Source organism: Panicum virgatum, chromosome 9N, assembly GCF_016808335.1.
Source record: "Panicum virgatum strain AP13 chromosome 9N, P.virgatum_v5, whole genome shotgun sequence".
Classification (NCBI taxonomy): domain Eukaryota; kingdom Viridiplantae; phylum Streptophyta; class Magnoliopsida; order Poales; family Poaceae; genus Panicum; species Panicum virgatum.
Genome location: NC_053153.1, coordinates 72,890,554 through 72,903,643, shown reverse-complemented (window position 1 = coordinate 72,903,643; position 13,090 = coordinate 72,890,554). Strand labels below are relative to the sequence as shown.

The 13,090-nt window shown below is 48.3% G+C and overlaps 2 protein-coding genes and 1 long non-coding RNA gene across 9 annotated transcripts; 1 reads left to right on the top strand and 2 right to left on the bottom strand.

Annotated features, from left to right (window-relative positions):
• Nucleotides 1-1,107: 1,107 nt before the first annotated feature.
• Nucleotides 1,108-6,048, top strand: LOC120690566. 7 transcript variants are annotated; one of them, XR_005681815.1, is made up of 6 exons: nucleotides 1,108-2,091; nucleotides 3,381-3,452; nucleotides 4,607-4,678; nucleotides 5,216-5,490; nucleotides 5,560-5,649; nucleotides 5,789-6,032. XR_005681815.1 is itself a non-coding variant. In XM_039973260.1 (5 exons), the coding sequence occupies exons 1-5, from the start codon at nucleotides 3,110-3,112 to the stop codon at nucleotides 5,834-5,836; spliced, it is 387 nt and encodes a 128-aa protein (XP_039829194.1). In that variant the 5' UTR covers nucleotides 2,507-3,109; the 3' UTR covers nucleotides 5,837-6,048. The 7 variants fall into 7 exon arrangements, 1 of the variants encoding a protein (XP_039829194.1); XR_005681814.1 differs by lacking the exon at nucleotides 1,108-2,091 and adding an exon at nucleotides 2,507-3,214 and having other exon boundaries at nucleotides 5,269-5,490; nucleotides 5,789-6,048; XR_005681813.1 differs by lacking the exon at nucleotides 1,108-2,091 and adding an exon at nucleotides 2,507-3,214.
• LOC120690568 lies at nucleotides 3,671-4,252 on the bottom strand. The gene is made up of 2 exons (XR_005681824.1): nucleotides 4,073-4,252; nucleotides 3,671-3,976 (listed from the first exon to the last, which is right to left on the bottom strand). It is a non-coding gene; the product is annotated as an uncharacterized LOC120690568 (long non-coding RNA).
• Nucleotides 6,049-6,124: 76 nt separating the features above from the next.
• On the bottom strand, nucleotides 6,125-8,532 carry LOC120690563 (branched-chain-amino-acid aminotransferase 3, chloroplastic-like). Its single transcript, XM_039973258.1, has 8 exons — nucleotides 8,275-8,532; nucleotides 7,993-8,176; nucleotides 7,620-7,799; nucleotides 7,401-7,532; nucleotides 7,210-7,308; nucleotides 6,886-7,098; nucleotides 6,605-6,717; nucleotides 6,125-6,516 (listed from the first exon to the last, which is right to left on the bottom strand). Exons 1-8 carry the CDS (start codon nucleotides 8,430-8,432, stop codon nucleotides 6,402-6,404), a joined length of 1,194 nt encoding a protein of 397 aa, XP_039829192.1. The 5' UTR covers nucleotides 8,433-8,532; the 3' UTR covers nucleotides 6,125-6,401.
• Nucleotides 8,533-13,090: the final 4,558 nt, after the last annotated feature.

Here is a 13,090-nt window from a genome sequence, read left to right as displayed (position 1 = left end):
CCTCGGTCAGAGAGTCTGCAGTGCGATGAAGCGTATCCGGGGAGAGATTCTCAACCACTGTAGCACCATTAATGTCTTTTTCGTGGTATACTATATATTCTCGTTGGGCCCACCTGTCGGGGTACAACGCCTGTGTACGCGTCTTCCTTGCGCTATAAAAGGGAGATGCTCGTTAGAGAGGGGGGGAGGTGGGGAAAAAGGACTTAGTGGCAGAGGATAAACTCATCCACAGACACAAGAGCAATACAACACACAGTGGACGTACGGTATTACGCTCCGGCGGCCCGAACCACTCTAAACCCCTGAGTGTTCTTGTGTTCTTGCTTCATGAGTAGATCAGACGAATCGCTTGCGCTTCCCCGAGTAACCACCCTCTGAGATTAGACGGGTACACTACGCCACCTGGCTGTGTCCCTCCTTCTAGAGCCACGACACCTATAAATCAATCCTCTGTCTAATGTTCAGAGAGTGCCAGTGCATTCAGTTTACCCATAAAAAACTTGCATTAGAGGATTTTTTTGTGTTGCTGTGCCTTGAGTACTAAAGTTATGATCCTCTTTATTAGGAAAAAAGAAAAGGAAAGAAGGCTAAGGCCCCTAGGCCCCTCTGTCACTGTTCATCGGAGGTGTTGTTAGGACTCTGACCGGTAATTTGATATGGGCTCTTCTTAAACATGCTCCGCACAGCACTGCATGAAAGCCCTCCATTTTTTTCGGATCGCGCTGACAGGGAAGGCACGAATGGCAATGTTAGGCATGTAACCACTCCATCGGTTCACAATTTCATATAATTCAGATCATATATACATCTCAATTTTACAAGATGTCCCAACTTTAACAGAGTTGTGCTTGTCGCTCAGCAACACCACTGCACCTCTGCATATTTGGCTTCGATGTGGACCAAAGTTCCACTAGCGGCCACAAGCACCTCATATTAACCCTTCTAGGTTCGGTGGCTCGCCGGGCTCACCCTCGGGGCAATGCTTGTGCTCGCCCGGTAGAGAGGAAGATAGCTAGGAGTGGAAGAAGGCAGCTGTGGGGAGGCCTGGAGGGGGAAGGGAAAAGAGGGGCTATGGCAAGTGGAGGTTAGGAGGCAGTGTGGCCAAGAGACGGTAGCTATTGGAGATGTTGGAAGGGGTGGGGATGAGGAACTGATACGGTTGTGTCCTCTTTTCCGGTTGGGGGTTAGCGGACTAGCGTCAGGGCGACTATGTTTTTACCAAGCGCGACGTTTTGTCTAGCAATCTAGGGTGTTGGCCTAGGCACAGCACGGTATGGAGCCATGCCATGGTTGGACCGGGGGAAAAGGTCACGCGGTGCTTTGTGCCCAACTATCGGGCCTCGGGCTTTTTGGCCATCTATAGCTAAAACTAGCTAGGTTAGCCTCGGATTTGGAGATATTTTTCATGAATAGGGTTAATGTATTGCTCGTAGGTATGGACATCAACACAATTTTTATAGTATTACACAAAAATTACTGTATATAATTTTAAATGGAAACAGTAAATCTAGTAACATAAGCCAATGTTATCAAGCAAAATGACTTTATAGTTATTGATGGTCAAAGCTAAATAAGGCCTAACTTATGGCAAAGTTAAATGCACTCCATTTTGGATGGGAGGGTGTATGTGAATGAATATGGGTAAGACAGCGAGGCCATCACAGATCTATTTTTTTTTACATGTTCATAACACAAGATTGACTCTACTATGTTCATTAAGAGCTACTTTATAATATGTTTAACTTTTTCTATATCTAAAATAATAAGCTTTTCCATCTAACTTGCTAGACGGCAAGCTGACAATTTCCTATTAAAGTACATATTTATCTTTTATTTTCTGTTATCTTCTTTTTGAAAACTGAAGTCAATAGTTATAGAATAAATTCCCTGTTGGATTAGCTTTATTTTGCAGTTTAGGCATGTTCAGTCAATAGAGCATGCTTCTATTGCACATGTCAAAAGATTGAGGAAGGCCAACCTAGGACAATGCGTGATCATTGGAGTCGAATTCGGTGCTGGTCTTGTGGTCCCACGAGGAGGATTTGTAAAGAATCGATCATAGTGTGTGCGAGCATGTGTAATCATCATGAGGTAATATGACGTATTCCATCACTTGTAGAACATTTCAATTTTGTTCATAGTCTTTAGTTAATATTTTATTCATATTATTCAACTCAATAATTTCACCTTTTCCTAATTATATCCCTCACTCTGTTTTAGCCTTATTCTATTCCTCAATGCTAGGTCATTCCTTCTTTCTTTCATTTCGATAGTTTAGCTTACATCAGGATGACTATAATCAAGATCTTTAGGAAACATACTTTACGTTTCCCATGTGATTTCTAAAGAGAATTTGCCCATGCCCCCCCCCTCCTTCTATAATAGTTCAGATTCTTATTTGAATTGTAGTACCACTTTATATGACTTTTTGATATGCATAGATCTAAAGCTACAATAAAAACTTTGTGCTAATGCGTACCAATGTTCACTGTATATTGTGTAGATCTACTCATACTCATGTGGAGTCCAACAAAATTAGATTTTCTATTTTATGATTTTCTATGAATTAAAATGATTTTTAAAAGATCCAACGAAAATAAATAAAAAAGAAAAACACAAAATCACTCAACCATAGCGAAACCGAACCGCAAAACCACCCTGGCCACCATGGTTTTGCAAAGGGGAGGGCTTAGAAATCTGATTTTGTAGTTCAGAGGCTGATATTGATCCACCATTAATACGTTGAGGGTTATACATACTTTTTCCTTCTAATTAACCATCCATATTGCCCTTTTGGCCTTACCAGAGGGAATTTTCCCTCCCACGTTTCCAGTTATAAATGTTCTAAATAGTCCGCCACATGAATGAAGGTTCTAGATCTAATCTCAAATGCCATATATATCATGGAGATTTCCTACTTAATATTATGTGAAAAAGGCAGAATCAAACTAGCTGGTGTTGTACTGCTCGACTTGGGCCGTGCTCCTGTCTTCATACCTCCCAATCAGGCCCATTCGATTTTTGGCCTGACCAGTCAGTCGGCCAGACCTCCCTATAAAATCCCCTCCCAGCTAATGAAAACCCTAGACCTAGCTAACAGCTCATCAAGATGGCGGCTGCAGCTGCGAGAGGATTGGGCTCCCTGGTCCAGCAGCCATCAGGTCTTTCGTCTCTGCGGGTCGTCGCAAGGAGATTGATGAGCAGTACTCCTGGTGTTAGTCAACTTCATCCTCCTCACATGCTCACCACTCACTCATGGCTCTATCAGTTGGATTTGCTACCTGATTTTTCTGCATCAACTGTTTTTTCTTCTTCTTAATTTCTCTGCACCAATGACCAACTGACATATTTCTCCGCATCAATTTGGTTTCTCATTTTAGGCTGGTGAGGACCTGAAGAAGGCTGGTGTGTTGGCTGACCAAATTTCCAAGCTTGTTAAAGAATCCCCAACGGTAACTACCTTATCATATTCCCTGCGTCCTTGCAATATTCTTTTTGCACTGCCAAGTTCTTTAATTTATGCGGATTCTGTTTGGAGATCCTACAAGTTAGATCTAACTTCTGACTGCAAGCATCCAATAGGTTGTAATGTGGCTTTAGGGGATTTATTCAAGGGAAAATTAATATGTACCGTTAAAGGATCCAACTTTAGAAAAATACCACCAAAAGATTGAGTTGTGGAAAACTAACATCAAAAGGATGCTCCATTGTAGCCTTTTTAGCATTTCTGTTAACTCCACGTTACCTTACTCCAAAAATCAATTGGAGAGCAACACATGTGCACTGCTAGGCTCCATTCAGCAACCCTTTAAGCCCTCATTCCAGCAACATAATGACTGGTACTTCAGGCCCATTTCTAGCAGCACCTCCCCCAAGTTTGCAGCACAAATTGGAAGAATACAGAGCGCAAAAAAGGGGATTATTTATCTTTGTGGAACTTCAGTAGCATCTATCCCAATGATTCCTTATCTTGACACTGCAGAATCCCCAAAAGCTAGGATTTAGACTATTAATAGGGAGCACGAGAAGGAGAGAAACGAGAGAAAACGAGAGGGGAGGGAGAGGTGCGCACCATGAAAGAGGTGCCTAGGGAGATGCTGGCCTACCATTGCCTCCGAGGAGATATGCTGGGCTGCCGGCGTGCGCTGCCATCGACCTGGTAGTGGTCGCACCCTTTTGCTGCATGTGCATTTGTTTTGGAGTGCTTATGTGGCCTGGGTGGGTGCAGGCATTTGTCTAGCGTGTGTGTGGTCTCTCTCTCTCTCTCTCTCTCTCTCTCTCTCTCTCTCTGTGCGCGCGCGTGCGTGCGCGTGTGTGTGCGTGTTGTTGGCCCTTACGCCTCTGAGTGTTTGGCCAAGGGATGTGCATGAGGTTTTTATTCAGCATCTAACGTCTACTTAAAGCCAGTGGTAAAAAAAGTGACAGCAATCTTTCCATGCTATAATTCTAAAACATAATCCTTTGATGATATTTTCTAAAGTTTAGATATTTTGATGGTATAGATGCAATTTTCCTGTTATTCAAGTCACGGTAGCAACTGAAATATTTTTCTGCACCAATGACAAACTGACATATTTCTCCGCATCAATTTGGTTTCTCATTTTAGGCTGGTGAGGACCTGAAGAAGGCTGGTGTGTTGGCTGACCAAATTTCCAAGCTTGTTAAAGAATCCCCAATGGTAACTACCTTATCATATTCCCTGCGTCCTTGCAATATTCTTTTGCACTGCCAAGTTCTTTAATTTATGCGGATTCTGTTTGGAGATCCTACAAGTTAGATCTAACTTCTGACTGCAAGCATCCTATAGGTTGTAATGTGGCTTTAGGGTATTTATTCAAGGCACAGTAGCAATGGTCCTAGCTGTACATCGTGGTGTAATTTTAGGCTTATTGGTAGCATTTGCTTTTGTGTTTTAGCAATGGTCCTAGCTGTACATCGTGGTGTAGTTTTAGTCTTATTGGTAGCATTTGCTTTTGTGTTTGTATCCGTGGTGACCTGATCATTAAGGTTTATGCATGTACTTTTGAAATAGTTATTACCATATGAATTCTGTACCCATAGCGATCATTACTAGTGAGTTCTGTACATAGGTGTGGTTTCTTCTAAATTTCAAACTGCTGCTTTATAATAGACTACAATGGATTGCGGTATCTTAAGATATTTGATATGGTTGTTTGGCATCTAAAAACTCAATAAAATTTTCTTTATCTACCAGGTTTCAAAAGTCATGACCCTTGACGAGTTTAACTACCATAAACTCTTATCTAGGGTTTCCAAGCTTGAGACAACCTCAGGAGTAAATCATACTTTTACAATACTAAGTGTTAGCATCTTTGGTGGTTGGGTGCTCGGCTGCTCGCCATGTACACTGATATCCTGGAAACCAAAGTGACTATGGATGGTTTTAAGGAAACATCTACCTCTGAATTCAAGATGATGAAAAAGAAAGTCTTACTAATGGAATCTCTTCTCTCTGATAGGGAACAGAAGGTAGCTGACCTGTTTGAGATTGTTGATTATTAGTTTTTTAGGAGGATTTGCTGAACACTTCAATTGCAGCTTTGTTGCCCTTTCTGCGGGGAGGCCGTCTTGAAGTGTCACAACATGGATGGATTGGAGGAAATAGATGCTGCAGATCCTTCTGGTCAGGTATATCTCAATATCGGTGTATATTCAATTTTGTTTCTAGCCTAAGTTTTGTTATATTATTGTATAGGCTGAAGGTTAATGTCTTAGCTGTATATTCAGTTTTGTTTCTAGCCTCAAGTTTTGTTATATTATTGTATAGGCTGAAGGTTGGTCATCCTGGTTGTGGAAGAAGATTTGTAAGTGGTGATTTGATTACTTGGAATGATGAAGATTCAAGTCGAAGTTGGATTACTTGGAGAGATGAAGATTCAAGTCGAAGTTCCCATGAGATGATGAGAGCCTACCCTGTTACTGTTACTTAGTAGTTTAATTGCACTTTGGTACTTTGGTGTAATTCGCTTTCTCACGTGGCGAATGAAAAAAAAAGGATTTCTGAGGGCTTTTCTCTCTTTTTCTTTAGATGTGACTTCTGAATTCCCCAAAAATCCTCACACCGATAGCTGCTATGCGCAGCCTGCACATAATCACATCATCATTGATGTCGAGCATCTTACGATGTTTTACTGATCTATCGTGTCCAGCTCGTGACGTGCACCACACACTGAAATGGAACTGTCTCGACACAAGGTTTATTTTTCCAGCTGCCCTGATACTACACGCTGACCAATGGCAAAATGCATGCATTTTCTACCTACTATGGGTGATGACAATACCAATAGCTGCTCACAAAGTCATAATGGCCAATCTTATAATAAGCAGTAAGAAATACTATATGAATGTTGCGGCGCTTCCATGGCCCCCATGCCGTCGCCTTAATCTACTGCTACCGTCCATCCCTTGTTGTCCTCGGCCAGGCCCATCTGGATGGACGTCAGAGTCGTGTACAGCTCCTGCGACAGCGTGTCCGGGCCGGTCCTGAACTCGTGCCTGAAACACCCAAGAAAACCATCGAGGATTGTTCTCGTCCTCTGCAACAGACAACGACAGATCCATCGAGATGGGGATGCAGTCTTACCTCCTCCCCTGGTACGTCACCGTCGACACCGGCGCCACCACCACCGCCGTCCCGGTGCAGAACACCTCGTCGGCGTCGATCAGGTCGTCGATGGAGACGAGGCGCTCCTCCACCTGCTCGGCCAGGCCAGACGGGATCAGCGGCGTACACGGTACGGTACGGCTCAGTAAGCTGCTGCTGAGAATTGTGTGTGCGGTGTACGGACGGAGCGCGGGCCTGTCGGGAAACAGAACAAGAGGCAGACAGGTTCAGGGTCCTGAGATGAGAGGAGAGGCAGTGACCTTGTATCCGCGGTCCCTGGCGAGCTCGACGATGCTCTTGCGCGTGATCCCCGGCAGGATGGTGCCCCTGGTGGCCGGCGTGGCGACGACGCCGCCCTTGACGACGAACACGTTGCACGACGAGACCTCCTCCAGGTACCGCTTGTGCACCGAGTCGAGGTACAACACGTCCGTGAACCCCTTGCTCTTGGCGTCCATCTGCGCCTTGAGCACCTGCACGCATCACCACCATTATCTCCGATCACCCTTTCAGCCACCGCGCACAGTGCGCGGCAGAATAGCCAGCGGCCATCGCAGCTGAACGCCCCCAACAAGCGAACGTACCGGCGCGTAGTTGGCGATCGTCTTGACGCCGCCGGTGCCGCCCGGCATGGCGCGGTGGAACTCGTCGTCGACGATGAGGTTGATCGGCGCCAGGCCCTCCTGAAAAAAAAAAGAAGCTCTCCAAGCTCTGTGATTATTCACGTCTCGTCTCCGGGTCTCAACGATCGTGTCCAACCAGTGCGTGCACTGACCTTGAAGTAGTTTCCGACGGGCGCGGCGTAGATGAGGAACGTGTACTCGGGAGCCGGCGCCAGCCCGAGAATCGGGCCGCTCCCCATGAGCAGGGGCCGGAGGTACAGGGCCCCCTTTCCCTGCGGCGGCACCTGGAATGGAAGAGATCGTCGAGAGGTCAATCAATGGCGTCCGGGCCGACAGCTCGACGCGCATTCGCGTGAAATAATGGGACGCACCCAGCGCCTGTTGGCGAGGACGGTCTCCTTGACGGCGCTGACGAACTGGTCCACGGACGGCGCCGGCATGCACATGCGCTCGGCGCCGAACTGCATCCGCCGCGCGTTCTCCTCCGGCCGGAACAGCGTGTAGCCGCCGCGGCCCGGCCGCCGGTACGCCTTCATCCCCTCGAACAGCCCCTGCACTTCGCCGGCCGGTGGTTGGAGGCATGGCAAGGATCGATTAATTAGGAAACTTCGGTGCGTGTCTAGCTAGCTAGGGGATGGAGATTTATATATCGTCTTCGTCATCGTGAATAATTTACTCGAAGAAATTAAAACAAGAGTCTTTTAGAACAACGTCCTGGGTGGGCTGGAGTGGAGCGGAGCTGACCTGGGCGTAGTTGAGGACGCCGGAGGAGGGGCTGAGCTCGATGTTGCCGTACCGGCAGAGCTCGCCGCGGGGGAAGGCGCCGAGGTCCTCCGGCGAGGACCGCATGACGTACATGTAGTCGGTCGGGGTGAGGCCGAAGCCGAGGTTGTCCCAGTCGATCTCGCCGCCGCTCTCCTCGTCGGACCTGCGCGTGCATCCATGCATGCCCCCATGTAGCGGTCGTCCGCAAATGAAGAGAACAATGGAGAGCCGGAGATCGGTCGGGTTTCGAATGTCGCTCACCTATCGACGTGATCCGGCTGCGGCAGCGACGATTGCCACCGGCGCAGGAGGCTCGAGCCGCCGCCTCCTCCTCCGGCCTGCAAGTCGCGAGCAGCGCGAAGAACACGGTTACTCCGAGCTCTGAGGATCGACCTCATGGCGGCAGGGAGGAGAGCCATCGTGGACGAGGCCTTAGCCGGAAATGAGCGAGAACGAACACTTAATAACGCTTCCACGGGCTGCGCGCGAGAGAGATTCGCGGATCTCAACGGGAGCACGCGCACACATAACAAATAGGAAAAAGTCCATTTTTAACCCATCAACTCTTTGCAAAGTCCAACTTTAACCCACAACTATAAAACCGGACATAACAGACACCCCAACTTCTAATACCGTGCAACTTTGGCCCCCCGACCCCTTCTGGGTGGTATTGTGATGACATGGCAGCGATTTTGCTTTTTTTTTTTTCCAACTAAGCTATGACGTGGCCGGGCCCACATGTCATACCCATTCTCTCTCTCCCTTCTTCACTTCTGACGCCACCATCTTTGCTCGACGGCGCGGGCGGCGGCGTGGAGCAGGTAGCTCGGCGGTACACGCGGTGGCGGAGGCGGCACGAGCTCCGGCGGCCGCTTGGCTCCGCCTCGAGCACGAGGCCGCGCCGGACCACCCACAGGAACGGCGCGCCATTGGCCGCCAGGCCCCACGCGACCTCCGTGAACTCGTCGGCGGGCGACACTGCCGAAGCTCACGTGCAGCACGGACCCGGGGGCCTGCGCGTCCAGCCACTCCACGCAGCTGCGGTCCTGCTCGAGCAGGCTGGTGGTGGTCTCGGCGGCGGCGGCTCGTGGGGCTCCAGGGCTTAGAATGTGTTGAGGATCGCGCTGGAGGAGTTCTTCGTGGTCTCTGTGGTCAGGATCAGGATCCTCTACCCGATCTCCTTGTTCGGGAGCTTGCGTGGGTCGAACAGGTCGCTCACCTTTAGTGGTGGCAGCTCCTTTATCGCCGGTGTGGAGCACGAGCGTGGGCAGGCCGAGGGCGGCGGCGGCCTTCTGGGCGGCGGGAGGGCGGAGTCGAGGACCAGGTACGCCAGCCGGGGCTCCCCCTCCGCCGCCGCCACCGCCATGAGAGACGCGAGCGCGGCGCGGACGCACCCGGAGGCCTCCAGGGCGGCGTTGAGTGCAAGGATCTTGGCGATGCCGTTGGCACCGGCGGCCTCCGGGATGGCGTCGGGCACCGCGACGATGGCGAGGCCAGGATGGCGCGCGGGGTCCGGCGCGTTGAACGCCGTGTGGAGGACGGTGACGGCGAGCCCCCCGTGCGCGGAGCGTGCCGGCTAGCTGCAGCATCGGGCGGAGGGGGTGTGGGTTGGCTGGAGATGGGGAAGAAGAAAGGGAAAGTGACGGGAGAGAGAAGGGGAGAGCCAGCGTGGTGGGTCAACGCCAGCGTGGCGGGTTAAATCCACTCCACGTCAGCACGAAACCACCTAAATCGAGCACAGGTGCTAAAGTTGCACGGTATTAGAAGTTGGGGTGTCTGTTGTGCCCGATTTTGTAGTTGGGGGTTAAAGTTAGATTTTGCGAAGAGTTGAGGGGTCAAAAATAGACTTTTTCCATAAGAAATACTACTCCATATTAACTTGAATCCGGAACAAAAATTAATTTTAATTTACCCCTAGTCAGTTTTTCCTCGTTCGTCCGCTGGAGAACCGGGGAAGAGTGCTTGAGGCTCGAAATCGGGATGGATGCCACCGCGTTCGCTTTCGGTGCGTGCAAGTGTTCAAATCCTGTTGCGCTTGTGCTTCTCCGTCGCCTTTTTCTTTTCTTCCAGCGCTATACTTCATCAAGCGTAGGGATTGTATCGAGAGGTTGCCTCACCAACCCGCACTCTGTGCTTTTTCTCCTTGGAAAAAAAGGAGCACACGATCGAGCTACCCTCTTTTGAGCTGGCGATCGATCGAGATGCAAGTAGTCCTAGCTAGCCAGCTTGCTTATCCGATGATCCTTTTTGTTTTTTTCCTCGCTGGCAGTGGCAGGCCGCCGCTTCTTAATTATCTACTCCTAGCTGCGTGGCATGCACGCAGGACGGCGGACACGACTTGCTATCTTCGTGGCTGTTTTTTTTTCTTTTTTTGATATATGTACTCTTTCCGCCACCATACTTTTGTTTCTAATAATTTTTTTGAAGGGTTTTTTTCCTAATATTCACTTGAACAGGTAGGGTTTAACAGTATTATTTACGGCTTGCACTACTGTACGTTTTCTTCTCCTCATCACAAAATATAGCTAGTTCCAAGAAGTCAAATTCTAAGCACGTGTCTTCTTCTAAGTCAAATTCGAAGCACACGTGTTACCGTTATGCATATGGCCTTGCTGTACGTAGTTGTAATATTCTCAAATACTTTTTTTAAATACAATAATGTGCAGCTCTCTAAGTATTCGAATAAAAATTCTGAGCACGCGTAGCTACGGGGTAAAAAAGAAGGCCATGGGAGACGGGTGACTCTCCCTGCATACGCATAGGATAGGCCCATTATTGGACGGATGGGACCGGCTGATGACCAAGTTGATTGGCACCAACTGATCATCGTGATCTGACCATGAAGCAGCATGCCGTCGGTGCCCCTAGCCCCCAAACAAATCAACGAACTGAACTTCATCACGCAGCTATCTACGTGGCCATGAGTCGGATGCCAATCTGCTCCCCCCCCCCCCCCTGGGTTGATCTCGGTGTTAGCAACACGCGATGCAAAAGTCCAATCGGTACATGAAGAATGGCCTCGAGTGACTATAATGTGTGGGACCCTCCCTCCTGCTCGCAATCGGATTATATCCAATATATTTACTCCAAATAATTCTAGATTGGAACCTTTGCAAAAAAAGTTTTAACCACAAAGAAAATATTTTATTTAGTTTTAAATGTTGGAATTGATCTCCAGGGGCCAGATCTCCAAGAGTATCTCTTGATTTGCGCCCTCATCGGGGGCGTCCAGTCAAACATGGCTGGTGGGCTCCCGTCGCCCGCGTTATAAGAACTGGAGGGGTGCTGGGGCATGCATCATAAGGTTGACCGACGCCACCAACCCCTCCTACATCCCTACCAATCTAGGGTTAGCGCGAGGCAGACGGGAAATGCCACCACGTCGCTCAGAAATGATTTGTACATCTAGAATAGATTCTAACATTAAATGAAGAATCTTTGATTTGTACATCTAGAATAGATTCTAACATTAAATGAAGAATCTTTGATTTGTACATCTAGAATAGATTCTAACATTAAATGAAGAATCTTTGAGGATCGACTCGATTTGTACATCTAGAATAGATTCTACTCAGAAATGAAGAATCTTTGATTCTAACATTAAACAATATGCCACGGCATTGCACAAAGAGATGCACATGCTCTCACGTACGGCGACTGCTACCTAGCTGTGTTGCGCTGCTGATCAGTCTAGTACCTCGATCGTGCGTCTGTTCGTGCCTGATCGCGACACTTTCCCAAGATTTTCGCAGCCTTATAGCTTGCGTGAACTAGTACTCCGTGCTGCTCCGGAGGCCTGGCTGCTATCTGTGATCTGTCCACCAGTCACATGCTGTATATCTGTTGCTGAGGCGCACACAGTAATATATTCAATTCGCAATTTACAGGCAGGCTCAAACCCTCGAGACTTCCGGCCGGGCCCTGTAACTGTAGTGTCTTGTACATGCATGTGTACACGCATGTCTCGATCCGACCATGAAAACGTTGTACGTGAGCATGATTGGTGAACTCTCTTCCACCTAGCTGGGGACAAATTAGCTTTCTATTATTGGTGGGTAAGTTAAAGCACGTACGGCAAGTTCTGTGGTGTCCAGAAACTTGGGAAAAGCTAAGACTACGAGTGCCCTGTCCATAGCTGCTCCCGGAGCACTCACGCTCCTTGGCCCACTTCTGCCCGGGTAGACCAAAAAAAAAAGGTACGGTAGACGTCAAAAAGCTCGCGGTCATATTTTGAAGGACCTTACTTTTCAAAAAAAAAATTTGAAGGACCTAGCTAGTACACCTACTTAGATCTGGTTGATCATGGGCCACTCGACCCGATTAACCCGATCCAACCCGCCCGAAAAAAACCCGACCCGACCCGACCAAGTGACGGGTCGGGTACAGACCGAAATATTTGACCCGAAACTCAAAAAAACCCGATCCAACCCGAAAATTACACACAAAATTGCAGGCCAATCCGACCCAACCCGAATCCGACCCGACCCGACCATGTCATGGGCCGGACATGGGCCAACATTTTTTGACCCGAAACTCGAAGTGACCCGATCCGACAGATGATCAGGTCTACACCTACTGAACTGACCCTTAGACGACGTACAGCCCAGTCAAGAGACACGACACATGCATACACCTACGGTACGGTTAACTATTAGCATAATCAAGTACGTATGAATTATTAATTCAGCGAAACTAAACCATCTAGTCAATCACTCGCTACAACTATACACTAAGCCATCATTCGACTTGACCTTCTCGATTGCGGATCCTATAATTTTTGTCTCTGAAAATTCTGTATGCGTGCAAATGATGCGATGGGTTAAAGTTGGTTATGCTTTGATTCGTGCCATTTGTTCTTTAGCACCAACTGAATGCGTACGCGCGGCCGCTTTCTTATTTTGTTGGCGTCAACTGAATGGCGTGAGTATCGTGGCAATAACAGATTTTTGATCTGGACAACTCCTCAACAGATTTGTGTGATATTTCCTTGGGAACTGAAATAGGTAGTCATGACCCCGTGTCGCGTTCTGGCGACTGTCTTGTCTCCACCCTCCCTCCGCGTGTACCAGAGGCGGAT